The sequence below is a fragment of the Narcine bancroftii genome, chromosome 2 (genome assembly GCF_036971445.1).
Source record: "Narcine bancroftii isolate sNarBan1 chromosome 2, sNarBan1.hap1, whole genome shotgun sequence".
Classification (NCBI taxonomy): domain Eukaryota; kingdom Metazoa; phylum Chordata; class Chondrichthyes; order Torpediniformes; family Narcinidae; genus Narcine; species Narcine bancroftii.
Genome location: NC_091470.1, coordinates 367,044,598 through 367,067,964, shown reverse-complemented (window position 1 = coordinate 367,067,964; position 23,367 = coordinate 367,044,598). Strand labels below are relative to the sequence as shown.

General features: G+C 45.1%; 1 protein-coding gene across 1 annotated transcript in view; it reads left to right on the top strand.

The window, feature by feature from the left end:
- The window catches only part of LOC138755843 (meprin A subunit beta-like), a 65,071-nt gene that overhangs the window by 3,721 nt on the left and 37,983 nt on the right, over nt 1–23,367 (top strand). Inside the window, exons 2-7 of the mRNA XM_069922561.1 lie at nt 8,797–8,815; nt 15,509–15,559; nt 19,026–19,069; nt 19,928–20,006; nt 20,951–21,068; nt 22,618–22,796. Coding sequence (XP_069778662.1) covers nt 8,797–8,815; nt 15,509–15,559; nt 19,026–19,069; nt 19,928–20,006; nt 20,951–21,068; nt 22,618–22,796 — 490 coding nt within the window. The remainder of the gene's footprint in view (nt 1–8,796; nt 8,816–15,508; nt 15,560–19,025; nt 19,070–19,927; nt 20,007–20,950; nt 21,069–22,617; nt 22,797–23,367) is intronic.

Sequence of the window (23,367 nt, the reverse complement as noted above, 5' to 3'; positions counted from 1 at the left end):
GTGATTGGGCCGTGGCTACTGCAGGGGAGGCCGGCGTAAATGGGCTGCACATGGATTGAGCTCTGTTGCAGGGTACGGAGAAGTCTGTGTGCCTCCTTGGCTACCAGGTATGTGGCGCTGAAATCCATGTTGGAAACTGCTGAGAAAACGTGTACTGGCTGCTTGGGGAGGAACAGGGCCTCGAGAAGGAAACAGTTCATGTGTCCGTCCGCTACGGCCACCATTTCGTGCATGAGCTCGGAGGGATTCCTATCGCCCAGGCCTTGCATATTTAGGATATGAACGGGATGCTCGTGTTGGCTGAGTTCCAGGGAATCGAGGAGGAAACACGGGAACTGCTCGTACTTACTCCATGGGAGGATTTTCAATGAAGGAGCTTTCTTTGGCTGTAGTGGCGGCGTCCGGGGCACTGACGATGTGCCAAAACTTGGTGTTCTCTGAGACAATGCCTCTGATGTGGAACTGTGACTCGGCCAGTTGCAGCCAATCCCTGGCTCACCCAGAAGGGCGGAAAATGCACGCCCACCACGTTGGTCGCAGCCATTGAGACTGTAGTGATAACAGAATCCTGCATTCTGTCGTGTTCAAGGTGCTACGACAGTGCAATGGTGCGAGGATGAACCAGTAACTGACTTTATTATTTGAATTCCTTGCGCTGCTCTCAGAGAAACACCCACTTCCGGTGATATGTACGCCGGCTTCCGGAAGTGATGTCAGTGCGTTGCGGCATCACTCCCTGACCGGTGGTGCGCTACCCGGAAGCGGTGATGTCTCCTGGGCATCACGTGCCATTAACCACGGGCTTCTCCTTGGAAGTAAAGGAGGACCTGCGCCATTTTGAGTTAGAGACTGGGGCGGTGATTCGGCCCGTCTAACTGCGCAGTAGCTCAGCCCACTATAGAATGTTATATTATTAATAATTTAATAAAAACTTGTGGCAGACAGTGCCACTACTTACCTCACTAGAGTTTCAGAGTCGTGGATCTCCGGGGCCCAGGTGTTCCCAGGAGTTTCCCGGGGACTAATGACGCTAAGGCTTTGAGGAGCCATGTCATTTCCAGGAGTCACATGACATGGGGAGCGTGTGAATCTCGGACATTTTAAACGACTGTAAGAACACCATTAAACCAGTCAGCTCATCAGCTCATAGCATATCTTGTGTTCTTTGTTGCTTCACCACTCACTACAGGGTGACCTGCCACATTGGTGACCCCGGCGGTCCAAATGACATTATGGTCCTTACTATGGATGCGCAGAACACCATTGCACTCAAACTTGTAGTAATTTGGACCTTGCAGCCACAGGTCTTGTTTGAGCAGGGTGAGGCCCAGTTCCATCTACGCCAGATTACCACTGATGCAATGAAGTGTCGTATTGCCAGGTCCTACCATGTCATTCCATCGCTGGATTAAGACACCACAGGATGTACTGTCAATTTCTTATGCCAGCCTCCAGCCAATGACAGGTATGAAGCTACCAAAGTCCTGCTCATATGTACTTTTGGCCTTTCCCGACACAACAGGGCAACACACCTTCCCCATTTGGACAGCCTGGGCAACCGTACTCCTTCCGAACTAATGAATGAGATGCTGGCACTCATGGACGAACGCAGGGCCCTCTCTGCTTTTCAAGTGGCTTTTTCTTCAGCAAATGCCAGAAGGCATCAGTTTTCCACTTGCAGATGACGACCTTAGCGACCCCTGTCATCTAGCAGCCCGTGCTGATGAGTTGTGGCATAGAGAACTTTCAGTTGGGCTCGTAGCGGTGCCTCAGCAAAGGGAACGAACCCTGCCCACTCCGGATACTGGTGCGGTGTCAGACTTGGCCGGATGCAGCACAGACAGAGAGCAGTGGTGCTATTACCATCAGAGATGGGGAGCTGCAGCCCGCTACTGCCATGCACACATCCGGGAAATGCTGAGGCTGCATGGTAGTGTGGCTACAACAGCCGGCCTCAGGGACAATCTCCTTTTCCTCTGGGGTTAACACTCAGGCTGTCGATTCTTGGTTGACACTGGGCAGAGGTTAGTGTGCTCCCCGCACTCCAGCCCAGATACATGTTCAGGATAGAGGGGCCCTCCCCTCATGGCCGCCAATAACAGCAGCATCCGAACAAATGGGTCACGGACAATTCCACTCAATTTTGGCTCTTTGTAGTTCAGCTGGTCCTTCACCATTGCTGATGTATCACAGCCATTCCTGGAAGATGATTTTTTTTTGTGAGCATGCTGCCTTCTAGTAGGTCAAAGGTTGCTACCTAGTTAATTCAAAGTCTTTTGAGTCCTTCGCCTTGCCTCACCCTGAGTTGGTGACACTCTCAGACAGTGAATATGCCAGAATCCTAGCGAAATTACCGAGCATTATTACTCCACAGTTCATGTCAGCCCAACTGAAACATGGAGTACAGCATCACATTCTGACCAATGGACATCCCCAGCATGCATGTGCATGTAGGCTGCCTCGGGAAAAATTGTGATTGGCTAAAGATGAATTCCAACACATGGAGGAAATGGGAATTGTTCGCTCTGACAGCCCTTGGGCATCGCCGCTGTTCCTAAAGCTTCTGGAGGGTGGAGACCTTGGGGAAACTATTGGCATCTGAACGACATCACTACGGCAGATAACAGGATTTCTCTGCAATCCTTCACGGCACTAGGATTTTCTCCAAAATCGACCTGGTGGGCGGGTACCATCAGATCTCAGTTCACCTGGTCACCTTAATTACCCCTTTTTTGGCAATTTGAATTCCTCCTTATACCCTTTGGTTTAAAAAACAGGGCTCAGACATTTCAATACTAATGGACACAGTGACCCAGGGCCTGGATTTTGTATTTGTGTATTTGGACGACGTTGCCAGCCGCTTGTGGCAGCCGCACCAGACCCATCTCAGTCAACTACGTCAGCAGCCAGATAACCATAAGTTAACGATCATCCTGGCCAAATGCCAGCTTGGCCTCGCATCTATCGATTTCCTCAGCCACTGCATCAATCAGCGCGGTGCAATTCCATGACCTTCCAAGGTTGAGACCATCTGCCATGTGGGGGGATGCCATGTGGCAGACTGTGCCACTACTTATCTCACCGGAGCTCTGGAGTCGCCTGGGAGTTCCCAGAAGTTTCCCAGTGACTAATGACGCTAAGGCTTCTGGGAGCCGCATCATGTCTGAGGGTCACGTGAGGCGGGGAGTATGTGAATCTCGGATCTTTTAGACGACTGTAAGAACGCCATTAAACCAGTCAGCTCATCAGCTAATAGCGACTCTTGTGCTCTTTGTTGCCTCACCACTCGCTACCACAACCCTATAATTTTGAGTTTGTCTGGTGAATTTTCCATTGCTGTTCCTGTGTTGGTGCTAACAAAGTCCCTTTAGTCCCAAACAAAAAAATTAAAAGGGTTGTTAGTTTGTAACATAACCTTGATGAAAGGCTCAGGCCCGAAACGGTAGTTATAAACTTTGCCTCCTATGGACGCAGTGGGACTGGCAGAGTCCTTTGGGCTCATAACAGGGGCCACTCATAACTTTGAAGAAGTATCTGAATGAACACTGGAATTAGCAAGGCACAGTATGAGAAGGACAAAGTACTGGTCAATGGGATTACTATAGACAGGTACTTGCTGGTCAGCACTCTATGGTGGGTCGACGGGCCTGTTGGGCCCTGTGTGACTCTCTGATAATATTAATATTGTCAAGCTGGAGAGGGTGGTGGGTGTATGGAGTGGGCTGCTGGAGGAGGTGGTTGAGGCAGGGACTATTGCAATGTTTAAGAAAATATTGAACAGATGCAGGCAGTTAGGACCAGTGTGGGTGGGACATTTTGATCAGCATGAGTGTTTGGCCCTGTTACCATACAACAATTTCATTTTAATTTTTCAAATTTTAGAACGGCAGCATGGTTACCCTAACTCTTCCAGCCTACGAGTCCATGCCCCCAGATACACTAATTAACCTAGAACTCCCATACGTTTTTGAAGTCTGCCTTAGCTGACAAAGTTAAAGGCTTTTATGAGAACCTAAAGTCGGTCATATCATAACAGGATGTTGCGGAGAGAGTGGAGGGCAGAGTGTTCAGAGGAAATTACCTTGATGAAGGGCTCAAGCCCGAAACATCAGTTATAGTATTTTTACCCTTCCTATATAAAGGACACTGTTTGACCTGCTGAATTTCTCCAGCATTTTGTTTTTACTCAAAATGAAGATCTCATTGAAACATATCAGATTTAACAATCAAAATTTATTGTTATAAGTCATGAAAATCATTGTTTTGTAGCAGCGTCACAGTGCAAACATTTTATAAACCACCTTACAACAATTTAAAAAAAATTGCACGAACAAGTCAAAGTGAGGCAGTGTCCGTGGTTCATTGATCATTCAGGAATCTGATGGCGGAGGGGAAGAAGCTGTTCTTGTGCCGCTGAGTTCTCGTCTTTAGGCTCCTGTACCTTTTTCCGATGGTAGCAGAGTGAAGAGGGCCTGGGTGGTGGGGGTCTTTGAGGATAGAGGCTGCTTTTTTAAGACACTGCCTCTTGTAGATGAACTTAATGGATGAAGTCTGGTGCCCATGATGTCACAGGCCAAGTTAACAACCCTTTGGAGTTTATTCTTGTCCTGAGAGTTTGCGCCTCCATATCAGAGTAATGGAGCCAGCCAGAATGCTCTCCACGATACACCTGTAGAGGTTTTTAAGAGTCTTCAGTGATGTACCGAATCTCCTCACAAAGAATAGCCATTTCTCCGTGATTGAAACAACAGGGAGGCTCCATGACAGGTCCTCGGAGATGTTGACACCCAGGGATTTGAACTTCTTGATCCTCTCCACTGCTGAGCCTTTCTTTGACTTCCTTCTGAAGTCCACAATCATCTCCTTAGATTTACAAGGTTGTTGTCATTACACCATTCAATGAGCTTATCTCTCTCCCTCCTGGACGCTTCCTCATTGCCGTTTGAGATTCTGCTGACAGCTGTGATGTCATCAGCAAATTTGTAGATGGCATTGGAATTATGCCTGGCCACACAGTCGTGGGTGTATAACGAGTAGAGCTGAGTGTATATGCTTGGGGTGCGCCTGTGTTGATAATCAGTGAGAAGGGGATGTTGTTTCCAATTCGTACTGATTGCGGTCTTCTGATAAGAAAATCACGGATTCAGTTGCAGAGTGGGATACAGAGGCCTAGAATTTGTAGCTTCTTGACCAGTAATGAGGGAATAATGGTATTGAAGGTTGAGCTGTGGTTGATGTACAGCAGCTGCGTGTATGAGTTGCTGTTTTCAAGGTGATCAGAGCTGAGTAGAGAGCCAGCGATATTGCATCTTCTGTGGAGCGATTGTGACGATAGGAGAATTGCAGGGGGTCCAGATCTTTGCTTAGGTACATTTTAATTCTGGCCACGACCAGCCTCTCGAAGCATTTCAACACAGTCGAAGTTAGTGCTACTGGGCGGTAGTCGTTGAGGCAGCTTGCACTATTCTTCTTGGGCATCAGGATGATTTATGCCCTTTTGAAGGAGGTGGGAACCTCTGGCTGCAGCAATGAGAGGTTGAAAAATGCCGTGAACACTTAGGCTAGTTGGTTGGCGCAGATTTTCAGTACCTTGCATGGTACGCTGTCAGGGCCTGACACCTTGAGAAGGTTTACCCTCTTGAATAATCTTCTGACGTCAGCCTCAGAAACAAACATCATGGGGTCCTAATCCTTTGCAAGGATTCTCATTGGCACTCTTGAGTTCTCATTTTCAAAGAAGGCTTAGAAGGTGTTCAGCTCATTGAGTAATGAAGCATCTCAGTCATCTACAGTGTTTGCTTTGTAGGTTGTAATGGCCTACACTCCCTGCCATAGCTGGAGAGCATCGGTCTCCAACTCCAGCTTCCTCCAGAATTGCTTCTTTGCTGTGGAGATAGCCTACCGCAGGTTATACTCAGACTTCTTGTAGAGGTCTGGATCTCTAGCCTTAAACACCCTCGATCTCGCCCTCAGCGGGTTACAAATCCTCTGATTCATCCAAGGCTTCTGGTTGGGGAACTCCCAGTATGTATGCTTGGGCACACTCTCTTCCATGCAGGGTTTGACAGTGTCAACAACAGGATGGTGTTTCCACTGGAAATTGCAGTGAGGTAGAAAATTAGCCATGCCCTTATTGAATGACAGAACAGCAGGAGGGGCCGAGTGGCCTACATTACTTTTTTATATCAGCGTCACAACTATTCTATCACCCAGGAACCTATCTTGTGAATCTACATTACTTGAACTGCTCTGTCCAAGGCTGCAAGAAACCATTGAGGGTTATGCCTCCAGCTCAGCTTCCCCCACCTCCTCCATCAACTCATTCCCACAGCCAACATATTAATGGGCTCATCCCACCCCAGCAACAAGGTCTGCACCCTCTCCCACTGGTAGGAGATTCATTCACAAACGTGAGATCACGCTCCACCAGATTCATGGACAGTTTCTTTCCTGCTGTTATCAGACCTCAACATCCATTGGAGCGCTTACACCCCTAACGTCGAAGTACTCGAGATGGCAGAGGTCGACAGCATCGAGTCCACGCTGCTGAAGATCCAGCTGCGCTGGATGGGTCACGTCTCCAGAATGGAGGACCATCGCCTTCCCAAGATCGTGCTATATGGCGAGCTCTCCACTGGCCACCGTGACAGAGGTGCACCAAAGAAAAGGTACAAGGACTGCCTAAAGAAATCTCTTGGTGCCTGCCACATTGACCACCGCCAGTGGGCTGATAACGCCTCAAACCGTGCATCTTGGCGCCTCACAGTTTGGCGGGCAGCAACCTCCTTTGAAGAAGACCGCAGAGCCCACCTCACTGACAAAAGGCAAAGGAGGAAAAACCCAACACCCAACCCCAACCAACCAATTTTCCCTTGCAACCGCTGCAATCGTGTCTGCCTGTCCCGCATCGGACTTGTCAGCCACAATCAAGCCTGCAGCTGACATGGACTTTTTACCCCCTCCATAAATCTTCGTCCGCGAAGCCAAGCCAAAGAAAAGAAGCCAAAGAATGAGCCTCACACCAGAAAACTGATGTTATCATTGTTCTGTTCCAAATGATCTCTTTCTGTAAATCTGCTGTGACAGAATATAGATCTGTTTTTGGGTGATAAATTGGGGCAGGGTTTTTAGTGTAGGTCACATACAAATACTTTAAACCAGTTCTTATTTAGAATATTGGAGCTCTGCTCATGCTAGATATGCTGGGGCCAACAAAATTTGCAAAACCTTTGAAGATTGCCCAAGAGACTTCACTAATGGAATGTTGTTTACAAAAAAGGCAACAAATGAAAGAACTTGTCGGAGCCTCATATTGTCTGGAGGGGAATGTGCTGTTCCAAGAGGGTCATGTGGTTTTGCAAGCAGAGAGAGTTAAACAGGCTTTCTCTCTGAGACAGAGAGAGAGACAAAGATCAGTTCTACAGCTTTGCAGTCAGCAGCAGCAACTGGAACTGGAACAGGACAAGCTGGCAAGCTTGTGGAAAACCCCATTTGGAAGATGCTTTGTGAGTGCTTAGTTCAGCCTGGTCAAAGCCCTTGTGGTTCATGCAAGAGGAATGGAACTCTGTGGTGACCTGAAAGAAAGAGGTTATCATCTCAAGAACCCTGATGGGGCAAGCTTCTTTGGCAAGACACTGATGTGGCTGATTAAAAAAGGAATCAGTTGTGGGTGTCCAGCAAACAACGAATCTCTCTCTGAAAACTGACAAGAACCTTCCTGAGTGGTAACCATTTACCTTTCAAGCACCAAAGCCTGGTGAACTTTATAAATATTAAATTCTGTGCACACTCATTAAGAATTGTCTGTGACCAGTGAACTTGGAGGAATAAGAAGAGAGATTTGACTGTAAATCAAAGAACTTTTCTGAACTTACACACACATTACATACATGTGCGCTTAGAATTAGAAGGGGGTTAAGTTAGGTTAGTTAAGTCAGTAATGAAAAGTTAAAGTGTGATTCTGTTTTTATGTTTAAAGATAATGAAAAGCAACTTTTGTTGAAGTAACCATTTGTCTTGGTGAATATCTATTGCTGCTGGGTTTTGGGGTCCTCTGGGCTCATAACACTGCCCTCTATACCGTGTTTTACTAATATACAGTAAAAGTCCCAAAATTTAGACCATCTGAAAACCTGGACCTTGAAAACTCTCAGCTGAAAATGGGGCCATCTGAGAATCCGGACTTCTCGACAACTCTTAGCTTTTGTGTGCGCGCCTGAGTGCATTGCGTGCGTGTTTACATTGCATGAATGCCTATCTGCATTGCGTTCCTGCGTGTGTGCACTGCATGCATTGTGTGTGTGAGTGCGTGCATTATATAAGCACCACAATGTACTGCCTGAGAATCTGGGAAATCCAAAAATCTGTACTGACCCAACCCCTGAGTAGTCCGGATTTTAGGACTTCTACTGGTCTATGCATGGGTTGTGCTACTGGATTGCATGCAAAACAAATTCTCTCATTTTAAGTCAGTGCACGTGGCAGTGAACTTGATATACTTTCCAATTCAGACACCTAAACTACTTTCATTTGCCCAGCTGAGTTTTCCCAAACAGCTATACAGTGATTAAAAAAATTCTTGAAATGTAAGTGAAATGTGAGAATGTATACGTGAATTAATGTGACACAGGTACAATATATATCAGTGACAAAATTTTAACAAGAAATGTACAACCATTTGGACTTCTCAAACTGAAATATTGATTTGTGCAGTGGATAATATGTGCTAAACTCATTGTGTTAGGATTGGAATATTTTGGTGTCTCTAACATCCACCTTTTGGTTTGTTTTCAATAGCCAACTCCACGAGAGATCGGTGAGTTTAATATTCACCTTTCATTGTACATGATCGGATAATTTATATACAAGCACGAAATGTTTCAGAAATAAGAAGTACCCCAACACCTCTCTCCAGAAATCATTCAGCGTGCCTTTTGGGCACACTTATAGCACCTTACTCCCTCACTCTGTGTGAAAACTTTCTCCAAACTCATTTCCTACTCTTCAATCCCAATTCAATAATCCTCAGGCCACACCAATCTGCTCTGATTTCAGTTCCCTCCCTTCCTGCCCTCCAAAGCCACAATTAACTATAGGCAGGTTGCCCTGATGACAAGCAATGATATTAAATCACTAGAAAGAAGGGACATAGAGTCAGAAGTGGTAGAATCCTTATGTGTTGAGTGAAGAAATGGCAAAAGGACCCTAAAAGCAGTTATATACAGGCCCCCAAACAACAGCTGGGAAATGGACTAGAAGTTACCACTGGAAATAGAAAAAGCATGTCAGAAGGAAAATGTCAGAATAATTATGGGGGATTTTAACATGAAAAGTGATTGAGGAAGTCACGAAATTTCTGGATCTCAGGAGAGGGAGTTTGTAGAAAGCCTACAGGATGGCTTTTTGGAGTAGTTTGTCAATAAGCCCACCAGGGGATCAGCGGTTTTGGATTGGGTAAAGTGTAATGAACCTGAGGTGATTAGGAAATTAAAGGTAATGGAATCCTTAGTGATCATAATATGATTTGAGCTCACTTTCAAATTTGAAAAGGAAAAGCTGAAATCGGGTGCGTCAATATTTCAGTGGAACAAAGGAAATTACAGAGGGATGAGAGAGGAACTGACCCAAGGTGACTGGAAAAGTAAGTGAGATGGAGGGATGGCAGAGCAGAATTGGATGATAGTTCTACAAGAAATAAAGAAAGTGCAGAATAAATATATTCCAAGAAAAAGGAAAATTATGAATGAAAAAATGGCTTAAATGTGGCTGGCAAGAGAGGTTGAGGATGAAATAAAAGCAAAGGGGAGGGCAAACAAGGAAGCAAAAATTAGTGGAAAAACAGGACTAGGAAACATAAAAACTTACAGAAAAAGACAAAGAAAGTCAATAGGAAAGAAAAGATGAATTATGAAAGGAAGTTGCCAAATAACATACAAAAGGATACTAAGAGTTTTAAAAATATATATAGAGTAAAAGAGAGACACAAGCAGATATAGGACAGATTGAAAATGATGCTGGAGAAATTATAATGGGTAACAAAGAGATGGCAGAGGAACTAAATGAATATTTTGATAGCCAGAGGTCTCAGGGAATAGAATTAAGTACAGTCAAGATTACTAGAGAGATAGAGCTTAGTAAGATGAATGGACTAAAGATAGATAAGTCTCCCGGACTGGATGAGGTGCACCCACGGCTTCTGAAGGAGGTGGCTTTGGAGATTTTGTGGGCATTGGAAATGATTTTCCAGAAAACAATAAACTCTGACATGGTTCCAGAGAATGGGAAGATCACAAATGTAGTTCCACTGTTTAAGAAAGGAGGGAGGCAGAAAGGGAAATTTATAGGACTGTTAGTCTGACGTCGGAAGTTGGAAAGTTATTGGAGTAGATCCTCAAGGACGACGTTATGAAATACCTCACGGTGCATGACATGATAGGTCCATGCCAGCATGGGTTCATGAAGGGAAGATCCTGCCTGACCAACATATGGAATTTTTTGAGGAAATCTCAAGTAGGATGGACAAGGGAGAGGCTGTGGATGTTGTGTATCTGGATTTTCAAAATTCCTTTGATAAGGTGCCGCATAAGAGGCTGCTTAATAAGATGAAAGCCCATGGAATTACAGGAAAGATATTAGGGTGGAATATTGGCTAACAGCCAGAAAGGAAAGGGTGCGAATAAAGGGATCCTGTTCTGGTTGGTGGCCAGTCATTAGTGGTGTCCACAGGGGTTGCTGTTGGGGCCACTTCTTTTTACAATATATATTGATGATTTAGATTATGGATTGAATGGTTTTGTGGCCAAGTTTTCAGATGACACCAAGATAGGTCTTTTCTTTGGCTTGGCTTCGCGGACGAAGATTTATGGAGGGGGTAAAAAGTCCACGTCAGCTGCAGGCTCGTTTGTGGCTGACCAGTCCGATGCGGGACAGGCAGACACGATTGCAGCGGTTGCAAGGGAAAATTGGTTGGTTGGGGTTGGGTGTTGGGTTTTTCCTCCTTTGCCTTTTGTCAGTGAGGTGGGCTCTGCGGTCTTCTTCAAAGGAGGCTGCTGCCCGCCAAACTGTGAGGCGCCAAGATGCACGGTTTGAGGCGTTATCAGCCCACTGGCGGTGGTCAATGTGGCAGGCACCAAGAGATTTCTTTAGGCAGTCCTTGTACCTTTTCTTTGGTGCACCTCTGTCACGGTGGCCAGTGGAGAGCTCGCCATATAATACGATCTTGGGAAGGCGATGGTCCTCCATTCTGGAGACGTGACCCATCCAGCGCAGCTGGATCTTCAGCAGCGTGGACTCGATGCTGTCGACCTCTGCCATCTCGAGTACCTCGACGTTAGGGGTGTGAGCGCTCCAATGGATGTTGAGGATGGAGCGGAGACAACGCTGGTGGAAGCGTTCTAGGAGCCGTAGGTGGTGCCGGTAGAGGACCCATGATTCGGAGCCGAACAGGAGTGTGGGTATGACAACGGCTCTGTATACGCTTATCTTTGTGAGGTTTTTCAGTTGGTTGTTTTTCCAGACTCTTTTGTGTAGTCTTCCAAAGGCGCTATTTGCCTTGGCGAGTCTGTTGTCTATCTCATTGTCGATCCTTGCATCTGATGAAATGGTGCAGCCGAGATAGGTAAACTGGTTGACCGTTTTGAGTTTTGTGTGCCCGATGGAGATGTGGGGGGGCTGGTAGTCATGGTGGGGAGCTGGCTGATGGAGGACCTCAGTTTTCTTCAGGCTGACTTCCAGGCCAAACATTTTGGCAGTTTCCGCAAAGCAGGACGTCAAGCGCTGAAGAGCTGGCTCTGAATGGGCAACTAAAGCGGCATCATCTGCCAAGATAGGTGGTGGAGTAGGAAATGTTGAAGAAACCGAATGGTTGCAGAGAGACTTGGAGAGCTTGGCAAAGTGGGCAAAGATAATAGCAGATGAGATACAATGTTGAGAAATGTACAGTTGTACATTTTGGAAGAGGAAATAAGCAGGGAGATTATTCTTTGGATGAGGAGAAAATTCAAAATTCAGAAGTGCATAGAGACTTGGGGTGGGGGGTGGGGGGCGGTCCTCGTGCAGGATAACCTTAATGTTAACCACCAGTTTGGATCGGCAGTAAAGAAAGCGAAAACCATGTTGGCATTCATTTCAATAAGAATAGTGTACAAGAGTAAAGAGGTGTTGATAAGGCTCTATGGGGCACTGGTGAGACCTCATTTGGAGAACTGTGTGCAGTTTTGGGCCCCTTATCTGAGAAGGGATGTAATGAGGTTGGAGAGAGAACAGAGAAGGTTTTTTAGGATGATTCCTGAAATGCAAAGGCTAACATATGAGGAGCATTTATCAGCTCTTGGACTGTATTCATTGGAATATAGAAGAATGAGAGGGGATCTCATAGAAACATATCGAATGCTGAAAGGATTGGACAGAGTTGATGTGAATAAGATGGTGGGTGAATCCAGAACAAGAGGGCCCGGTCTCAGAATGAGAAGGGACCCATTTAACAGAAATGAGGAGAAATTTCTTTAGCCAGAGGGTCGTGGATTTGTGTAATTCGTTGCCACTTACAGCTGTGGAGGCCCGATCATTGGGGGAGTTTAAGAGGGAGATTGATAGGTATTTAATTAGTCAGGGGATCAAGGAATATGGGGAAAGGCCAGAACATGGAACTAGGTGTGAGAATGGTTTAGCTCATGGTGAAGTGGTGGGACAGACTCAATGTTCCTTTATCTTGCAATCTTGTGAACTACGACCTCTCCTCTTCTCCTATTTTAACCTCTTCAACATCTCCCAAAATGTCATCAGCTTCCAGTGTCCTCATCTCTGAAAATTCCTTACCGAATGGCTTCACTCTCCGTCATCTTGTTCCTCGATTAAATCACCCTTCAAACCTGCCTCGAGGAGGGAGTTATCCATCACCTGCCCTTATCTGTGTCTTGGTATCGACTTTTGTTGAATGAATTCACTATTGAAGGTGATGAAAAAATGAAAATCAATGTTGTTGTATTGTCCTCTGGTATTTGATCTTGTTTACAAATGAATAATTTGTGAAAATGATGAAAACAAATAATGCTCAATGAATTATTTTGAAAATGAAAGCAATTTCATGCACCGGTGTTTACACAGAGATTATTCCATCAATTCCATTGGAATCTTAGCTTTTTCAAATTTGTTTATTCTGCTTTCCTTCGGCACCCAATCATGTCTGGAAGAGCAGATTAATACTTGAGGCCATGATTTTAAATTTGACTACACAAACCATTCAACTTTTAGTTAGTTAAATAAATAAGACTATAAGATGCAGGTCATCGGCCCATCGCATCCACTCCGCCACTCCAACATGAGCTGACTCATTCTCCCACTCAGTTCCCACTCCTCTGCCTTCTCTCTAGAAACTTTGATCCCCTGACTATTCAGATACCTGTCAATCTCTACCTTAAATTCACCTGGCCTCCACAGCTATCCATGGCAGCAAATTCCAGAGGTTCACCACTCTCTGGCTAAAGAAATTCCTCCACATCTCTATTTTAAATGAGTGGCCTTCAATCCTGAAGTTGTGCCCTCTTGTCCAAGATTCTTCGACCATTGGAAACAACTTTACCACATCTACTCTATCCAGGCCTTTCAACATTTAAAATGATTCTATGAGGTTCCCCCTCATTCTTCTGAACTCCAAGGAGTTCAGTCCAAGAGCCATCAAACGATCCTCATATGTTAATCCCTTAATTCCAGGAATTATTGTTGTGAATCTTTTCTGAATCCTTTCCAATGCCAGCACATCCTTCCTTAAATATGGAGCGGCAGTGAGGAAAACTTGAGTCTTCCTCCCCACCATCGACATGATCTGCCAGATTGTTGCCTGAAGAGGGCATGCAAAATCATTGAGGACCCCTTCTACCCCACACAGAGCATCTTTCAGCTCCTCCCAATCAGGGAAGAGATACAGGAGGATCAGAGCCGGCACCACCAGGCTGAGGAACAGCTTTTTCCCATGGGCGGTGAGAATGCTGAATGACCAAAGGAACTGCTCGCACTGACCATCTGATAATATTAATTTATATATGAATATTTGTCCTGCATATGTATTGTTTGTCTGTATGTGTGTTATGTCTGGTTGTGTGTCTGAGTGTTTTGCACCGAGGACCAGAGAACGTTGTTTCGTCAGGTTGTAATTTGTACAATCAGATGACAATAAACTTGACCTACTTCAGGGTACTGAGAGATGAATAATAAAAGCTGGGGCATCCATTAATAAATAAAATAAATTTCATGATATGCTAAATTCCCTTGGAGTCAGGTTAGCATATGCAGATACTGGAATTTGGGGCTAAAAACAACATGCTGGAGGACCTTGAACAATGCACAGAAAAGCAGAGAAACTCAGCAGGTCACACAGTATCCGTGGAAAGTAACAGGCAGTCAATGTTTGGGCTTGAGTCCCTCATCAAAGCTCAGAGGCTGTTATCCCCACTGATTGTGCTTGACCCATGAGTTTGTCTGGCTGCAGCCACTGCAGACTTTCGTGTTTCACTCCATATAGGTAAACAACCTGACGATATGGCGCACACACACACACACACACACGCACACACACACACACACACACACACACACACACACACACACACACACACACACACACACACACACACACACACACACACGCCATATAGAAATAAGATTCCAAAATAGTTATATGTAAAATTATTACGGGTTTCAAGGATTGTTCAACAGTCCCACCACCTTTGGGAAGAAGCTGATTCCCAGTCCTGGTTCTAATGCTCCTGTACCTCTTCCTGAAGGTAGACTCTCAAAGCTGGATGGTAAGGGTCCTCGGTGATTCTCTGAGTCCTCTTTAAGGCACCATAAAGGAAACTTTCAAAAGGGAACAAGAACATGGGTTAAGGGTGAAAGGTGAAATGTTTAAAGGAAACTTTAAGCGGGAACTTCTTCACTCAGAGAACTGTGGGTGTGTGGAACGAGCTGCCAGCTGAAGTGATGAATGCAGGCTCGATTTTGACATGCAAGAAGAATTTGGACAGGTTCCTGGATCAGAGAGGTATAGAGGGCTATGGACTGAGAAAATGCTGAATATATATGAAATATATGAAACTTTACAGCGCAATATATGCTCTTTAGCCCTCAATGATGTGCCAACCTATATTTACCTGCCCTAAAAACATTAAACCCCCCCCCCCCCAACTCATAACCCTTGACTTTTCTTAAATGCCCGCATTGTTCCAACCTCCATCACAAGCCTTGGCAATGCATTCCAGGCTCCCACAACTCTGTGCAAAAAAAAATCGACCAATGATGTCTTCCCTAAACTTTCCTCCCTTCAGTTTGGCACAAACTAGAAGGGCTGAAGAACCTGTTTCTGAGCTGTAGTGTTCTATTGGTCAATAGAATTAAAAATTAAGTAAATGATTCGGATGTGAGCACTGCTTCAGAGTCAGAAGGTCCCTCTTCTATACTATTCTTGGCTTTGAAAATGATGACTGAAGAAAATTTATTTTCATTTCTCATTTAGTAATTGATGTCGACGCTGGATTAGATCAAGACATATTGAATATAAATGAAGGTAATATAAAGTAACTTTTTAAAATTTAATTTGTTCTCTGGATGTGGATGTTGTCAATATTTAGCTTCAGTAAGGATTGGTAAAGAACATTGGTCAACAACTTTTTTTCAAAAGGTTCACTTCCTGAAAAGAAATTCAAGATCATGATAGACAACTTCAAGCCGAACACAAAGATAATTTCAGATCTGCTGTATCACGTAGGAAGTTGGAGGAACATTAAATTAACCTTTATTGAATTTAACATGTTTAATCACATAATGTATCTCTGAGCCAAGCTCTCAGGTTGACTGCGTGCATTGCACAACAAAGGTGAGGAGCCCAGGGTTTGCCTTGGTCACCAATTTTACAACCAAAGTAGATAGAGCTCGTAGGCTTTCTTAACAAGTGCAGTCATGCTGCGTCATTGAGCCTTAAGTGTGTACTCGCCACAAATGTCACAGAATGTATCGCAGCTGTTGCAACATTGACAAGACATTTCTGCTGAACTGAATCTTTCTGAAGACAATAAAAGGCATTGTTATGTACATTCACCATGTTATTGCCTGAAGAACACGTGCATCAACGTGTGTCCAATCTACAGTAATGTAATGCATAGTATCTGTATATGTAAGCTGCATCGAGTCTGCATCTATCCCAATGGTTCTCAACCTTTTTTTCTTTCCACTCACATCTACTTTAAATAATCCCCATGCCACTGGTGCTCTGTGATTAGTAAGGGATTGATTAAGGTGGGATGTGAGTGGGAAGGGAAGGGTGAGAATCACTGCTCTTGACCCAATTGTTACTGAAATATTTTGCTTGAGAAAAATTGTCATTGACCCATTTCCTTTGGAGTTATGTTAATTAGGTAGGATTAAAACAGTTTTCAAACTTTTTCTTCCCTCCCTGTGGTGATACGACCACCAGCCAACTGCAGGGGGCGATCTCTGTACCTGCAGGAAGACCATCTAAGGGGCTGACTTCACCTGGCCGGCTGTCAATCAGCCGACCAAGATATAGACCTGCGGCCCCTCCTGAGCCAGTCACACGGGAGCCGCCAAGGCATGAAGTGATGTCTTTTACTTGAATAAACCCTGTTGTACGGTCTTTCGAGTTTTGTGCTTGCTCGCTGCTACCTCAGCGCACCACACACCCACAATCCCTTACTAATCACAGAGCACTGATGGCATAGGGAATACTTAAAATGGTATGTGAGTGGAAAGAAAGGTTGAGAACCACTGGTCTTACCTGACTAAACGTGCCCAGGCCCAAGGCAACATTTGAATAGCACCTGCAGTGAATGCATGCTAAGGCATGCTAGGACCAATCAAAGCAGCTTGCTTTGTAGGCACTATACTCTCTCTTGGGTCATGATCGACCATGGGTATTGTGCCTCTGGTAGTCACTGGTTTGTTTAGCAGTGTCGGCTGTGGCTATGGAGGCTGATCCTGGAATGGCAGGCCCTGCCTCAGTTGCTGCAAATGTAGGGTGTGCTCTTTGCTTATCTCTCTACTCTTACTGTACTGGTTGACTTAAAATATGACAGGAAAAAACAAAAAATATTTTATAGCTGAAAAAAAAGGAACGGGATACTAGGATGTTACTTGGACTTCATGAACTGTTACGGGGAAAGGTCAGGACTTTATTCCCTGGAGCATAGAAGAATGAGGGGAGATTTGATCGAGATATTTAAAATTGTGAGGGGAATAGACAGAGTAGATGTAAGTCAACTTTTTCCACTGAGGGTAGGTGAGATACAAACCAGAGGATGTGGGTTAAAAGTGAAAGTGGAAATGTTTAGAGGGAACTTCCTCCAGGTTTGGAACGAGCTTCCAGGTAAAAGTGGCGAATGTGGGCACAATTTTAACAATGAAGAAGAATTTGGACAGGTACGTGGATGGGAGGGGTATGGAGGGCTATGGGCTGGGTGCAGGTCAGTCAGACCCGGCCTAAAAATAGATCAGCACAGACTAGAAGGGCCTATTTCAGGGCTATAGTGTTCTAAGGTTCTATGATGGATTGGCGGGTCCGACTCAATGGGCCGAATGACCAAATTCTGCTCCAATCTTTTATGGTCTGATGACGAGGTGGGGTAGATGCAGGGAGAATGTTCCCAATGTTGGGGAAGTCCAGAACAAGAGGTCACACTCAAAGGATAAGGATCTGCCATGTCGGAGTGAGATGAGAAGAAACTTCTTCATTTAGAGAGTTGTGAACTTGTGGAACTCCCAACTACAGAATGTTTTAGATAAATTCATAAGGGAGTTAGATATTGGCTAAAGAGGTACAGGGAGAAAGCAGGAAAAGGGCACTGAAGTCACATGATCAGTCATGTGAGCAGCACAGTTAGCGTAATTGTTAGCACAACGCTATTACAGCCTCAGCGACCTGTGGTCAAATCCGCTGCTGTCTGTAAGGAGTTTGCACATTCTCCTCGTGTCTGCGTGGGTTTTCACCCACCATTCAAAAATTTAAGTGGGCCGAAAGGACCCATTACGGTGCTCTATGTCTAAGTTTAAATTTAAATTGTGGCACTTGTGACTAGGGTTCGAATCTGGTGCTGTCTATAAGGAGATTGTACATTCTCCACATGTCTGTGTGTGTCCTCCAGTTTCCTCCCACCCTCCAAAACGTACGCAGTTTTACTTAATGTGGATGTAATTGGGCACCACAGGTTTAAATCGACAGAATCGGCTTCTACCAAGCTGAAAATAATTTTTAAAAATGATGATATTGAATGTTCATGCAGGCTCGAAGGGCTGAATGGCCTCTCCTGCTCCCATTTTCAATGTTTCTACGTAAACACTAGACGTTCAGTATGCAGTGCGCCCTGACTGATTGCAGGCAAGTTATTCACAGTGGTGAACAGCTTCTGACCATGGCCCACACAGCTACTCTGAGGTTTTGTCCAATTTTAGACAGAATTACCAGAACATTATTGTTTGTTCACTTCCCTTTCCTGCTGCCTCAGCTGCTCCACTTTTTAATCTCTGCCTTGGCAAAGTTTCTGTCAGGTTTTATTATGTCCAGTTTGTATATACATGGCCCTCAGTTCAAATGTCTGTAACACCCAGCAGCATCTCCTCTGTGTAAACGGTATCCCTGCCTTTATCAGGGTTCATCTTTCTCTTTAAGACAAAGAGCCTCAGTTTTGTTCAATCCTTCTTGGAGTCATAGAGCTCTACAACATAGAATCAGGCCCTTCGGCCCAACTGGTCCTTTCAGACCGAGTTGTCTACTGAAGCGAGTTCCATTTGCCAATATCATTTCCTATCCATGTACCTGTCTAAATATCTGTTAACTGTTACAACTGTACAACTACTTCCTCTGCCAACCTGTTCCAAATACCCACCAAACTCTTTGTTAAGCCTGGATACAACCTCTCAACCTAGGTACAATTCACTTCTTGCAAGGTATAATCTCTTCATCTAAGCACAATACCACTCCACCTTCTCCATTGTCTCTAACTTGTGCTCATTTTCTGCAGAGCTTGGATTGAATCTCATCGAGGGAGATATCAAACATGATACGGTAAGAATATGTAGAATATTGCAACACAGTACAGGCCCTTCAGCACACAATGTTGTTCCAACCTATGTGAACCTATTCCACAACAATATAACCCTTCCCTACCTTTCACTCATGCCCCTCTATTTTTCTTACATCCATGTGCCTATTGAAGAGTCTTTTGAATATCCCTGTTGCACCAGCCTCCAGCACCACCCCTGGCCATGCATTCCACCACTCTCTGTGTAAAGAACGCCCTTCTGACATCTCCCCTAAACTTTCTTAAACAGATGCCCTCTGGTATTTGCAATTGTCCCAGGAAAAAGGTGCACCCTATCTAAACCCCTCAAAATCTTATATACCTTATAGAAGTAGTGGCAGCAGGGTCCATTTTGTCATTTAAGGAAATATTGGATAGGTATATGGATGGGAGGAGAATAGAGGGTTATGGGCAGGGTAGGACTAGAGGAGAGTTCTTGGTTCGGTGTGGTCTAGAAGGGCCGAGATGGCCTGTTTCCATGCTGTAATTATTATGTGGCTATAAGGTGATACCTCTACTAAGTCAGCTCTTATCCGTTGATGCTCCAAAGAGAAAAGCCCTACTGTCACCCTGGCTCCTGAGCACATGCTCTCCAATCCAGGCAACATCCTGCTAAATCGCCTCTGCACCCTCTGCAAAGCTTCCACATCCAGAAATGAGACAACCAGAACTGAACGTATACTCTAAATGTGGTATAACCAGAGTTTCATGGAGCTTCAACATTACCTCACAGTTCTTTTATGTGGCACCCAGTTCAGGAAAGCCAAATGTTTATGGAAACCTACTCCTTGTATTACTGCTGGGATCACTGATTTGATTTTTTTTGCTTGTTTTGAAACCAGACCATTGACAGAAGTGCAATTTCAGATGAAAAGTATAGGTGGCCAAAAACCATTCCATACTATCTCGAAGATAGCTTAGGTGGGTACAAATACTGATTGAAATCCAATGACCTTGCCCGACCACTCAGTCCTGATTCCAATATGTGCCTGCAGTCTCGTGGAAGACCTTGGGCCGCCTAGCCCAAGGTGTGGCCCATCTCCGTAGGGCACCCTTCCTTCTCCTCCGACTCCCCCCGAGGCCTGCCCACCCCTTTCTGTGCGGTCAATGTCTACAAGTCTGTGACCCTGACGCTATTTTTCTTCCGGGGGGGGGGGGTGGGGGAAGATACCATGCATGTAGCGCACCTCAGCTCTATCCGCTGCAATAGCGTGTATCTTCCAGTGGCCACCCATTTCAATTCCCCATCCCATTCCCTTGCTGACATGTCTGTCCATTGCCTCATTCACTGAGACCATCCGCAAATTGGAGGAACAACACCTCGTCTAGCGACTGGGCGCCCTCCAACCGGATGGCGTTAATATCAACTTCTCTGGCTTTCGTTAACCCCCCCCCTCATTTTTTCCCCCGTTGCCTTCCCCCGAGCTCTGTCTCTCCCTTCTGTCTCATTTCGTACAAACATGATAAATTATTACCTCATCCAATTAACACCTTTTTCTGGGTCTGGATTCCTCCCCCAGACAGCAGTGTCTGAATTCTGAGACTTTCGGAGATTTCCTGCTTCTGGCTAATTCTGCTTCTTCCTTGAGGAAGGGCTCAGGCGCAAAACATCGGCAATATGCCTTTGTCTCCTAAGGTCACTAAAAAGACCAGCTGAGTTCCTCCAGCATTTCATTGTCCCAGGAAAAAGGTGCTGGCTGTCCACCCTACTGGAGCCCCTCATAATCATATACCTCCATTAAGTCACCTCTTATCCTTTGTCATTCCAAAGAGAAAAGCCCTACTGTCTTCCTGGCTCCAGTGCAATCCAGGCAATCACAGCATCTGCAGCCATTTAAAATATTAACCCCTTACCTTTCCCACAGATGTAAATGCTAAAGGTGTCATCCTTAAAGCATTTGAGCAGTACCGCCTTAAATCCTGCATTGATTTTAAACCTTGGAGTGGAGAAGATAACTACATCTCTGTATTCAAGGGCAGTGGGTAAGCACTTCTCTTCATCTATTTTTCTGCACCTTCAGTTCCTTGGAGTTGGTATCTGAGCACATTTCATGTGGATTTCTTCTTTTTAATCACGGCATTTGGGCTTTGTTCACGAGGCCTGCATTTGTTGCTCTTGTGAATGTGGTGGTGAATGTGGGGTATGGCTTTTTGGCATTGAAATATCGCACCACGTCAATTTAACCCCCTCCGTAAATGGTTGGTAGTAAGTCAGTCACCTCTGCCTCTTCTCCTGTCTTGTAATTTCTATGTGACCTGACCTCCTGTTAAATAGGTCACTTGATGCTCTGCTATGTTCCCCCAAAGGGTAGCATTTGATTCAGTTGTAGTAGAACTCTTGGTAACTGGCATCTATGGAGATTGGTAGATGGGCAGGGTGCTTGAGACTTACTTACATAATGTCTAACTAATACACCTGCATTAAGAATAAATAGTTTAAAAGACAAAAATACTATATTGTACTTACACTGAACAAGCTTCACTTGCAGGAATATATCAATCTGGAAGTATTTTTACTTTATTTTCAGTCACATTCTTTGAAAACATTCAACTGTCGCAGCATCTGCAGGTTTCTCCCCCTCCAAAGAGCCACCCAAAAGACAAATAATTAACCCCACCTCCCTGAAGTTTACAGATAAAACCACTGACCAGGGCCACTCTTTCTCAGGAGACCCTTTAAGAGAGTCACCCCAACAGCGAGCGGCATCAACCAGTTCTTCATCCCAGGTGACATCATTTCTGTTTCACACGACTTTGTTCAAACAGTTGCTACGAGCAGAGCATGTCCAAAGCTCTCCACCGGCTGAACATTTGCTCCCACCTTCACCAAAAGTTTATCTGTTACTTCAGGGAACATCTACTTTTACAATTTTAAACATGTATTGTTTAACCTATTCTTTAATTTTTAATTTAATTGAGTCATACAGCACAGTAACAGGCTATTTCAGCCCACAAGTCCCTGCTGCACAATTGCACCCAATTAACCCACATCCCCCAGTATGTTTAGAACGGTGGGAGGAACCTGGAGCTCCCAGGGAAAACCCACGCAGACACAGGGAGAACGCCCAAACTCCTTACAGACAGCGCGGGATTTGAACCCTGGTCGCTGGAGCTGTATTAGTGTTGTATTAGCTGCCCCTCCACTTACCACGCCACCTAAGTGTCTGTGCATTCACCTCCAGCGCTCGCGGCTGCAGACTCCAAGCAATTGGCAACCCGAGATCCAGATCCAAAACCTCCGATATGATCAGGAAGCCTACAGTGCCTGAAGCCTTTCAGGAGCCCTTCTTGCCCTAAGCACCCTCCTGGTTCCCATGAGCCAGTGTCCAGCAGCTCACAGGCTATGTGGGTCTCGCCTTGTACTTTTGCATGCATGTTAGAGTTGACTTGCTAGACTGCTAGGCTGCCAGCCTCCTGTAACAATGACCTTGAACTTGATAGCAACCCAATTCTCCAACATCTGCCCGTTCCAGTATCTCGCCCTTGAAGTAGCACCGGCTCCTTGTTTGAAGCAAAGCACTCTATTTTCCAGGTGCTGGTCATCGGTGGGCAATCAGCATGTCGGCAGGCAGGAACTCTCCATCGGAGAGAGGTGTGAAAGAATCGCCACCATTGAACACGAGTTCCTCCACGCACTGGGATTCTGGCATGAGCAGTCAAGACCCGACCGCGACGACTACGTCAGAATAATGTGGGACAGGATTGAAAATGGTAAAGACAGGTGACATTTCCCCAAAAGGGGCCTCAGCAGCAGGGCTGGATATGTAGTCATGTACTGAAGACGAGAAGGATTTTTTTTTTCTCTCGAGGAGTGGAGATTGTAGAATCACAGATAATTTATTACACAGGAGGCATCCTTTTGGAGCATTGTGTCCGTACGATTTAAAAATGTTATCCAAACTGATCTTACTTGCCAGGACTGGGTCCATGGTTTTGCAGGGCAGCGCAGAAACAGTAAGTAAAGGAACAGGCCCTTTGGCCCACTCAGTGGGTTAGCATGGCGGTTAGTGCCACCAACCCCGGTTCAAATCTATCACTGTCTGTAAGCAGTTTGTATGTTTTACTTGTGACTGTGTGGATTTTTTTCTCCCAAGTGCTCTGGTTTCCTCCCACCCTTCAAAACCTATGTAATAGGTTATTTAGGCAGTACAAGTTCCATGGGCTGGAATGAGCTTCTATGGTTGTTTTGTTAAAATATAAAATCGCTCCTTTGCTGAAAGGATGTGGAGACCTCAAAAAAAGTGTAAAAAAGAGAATTCATAAGATGATGCCAAATTAAATC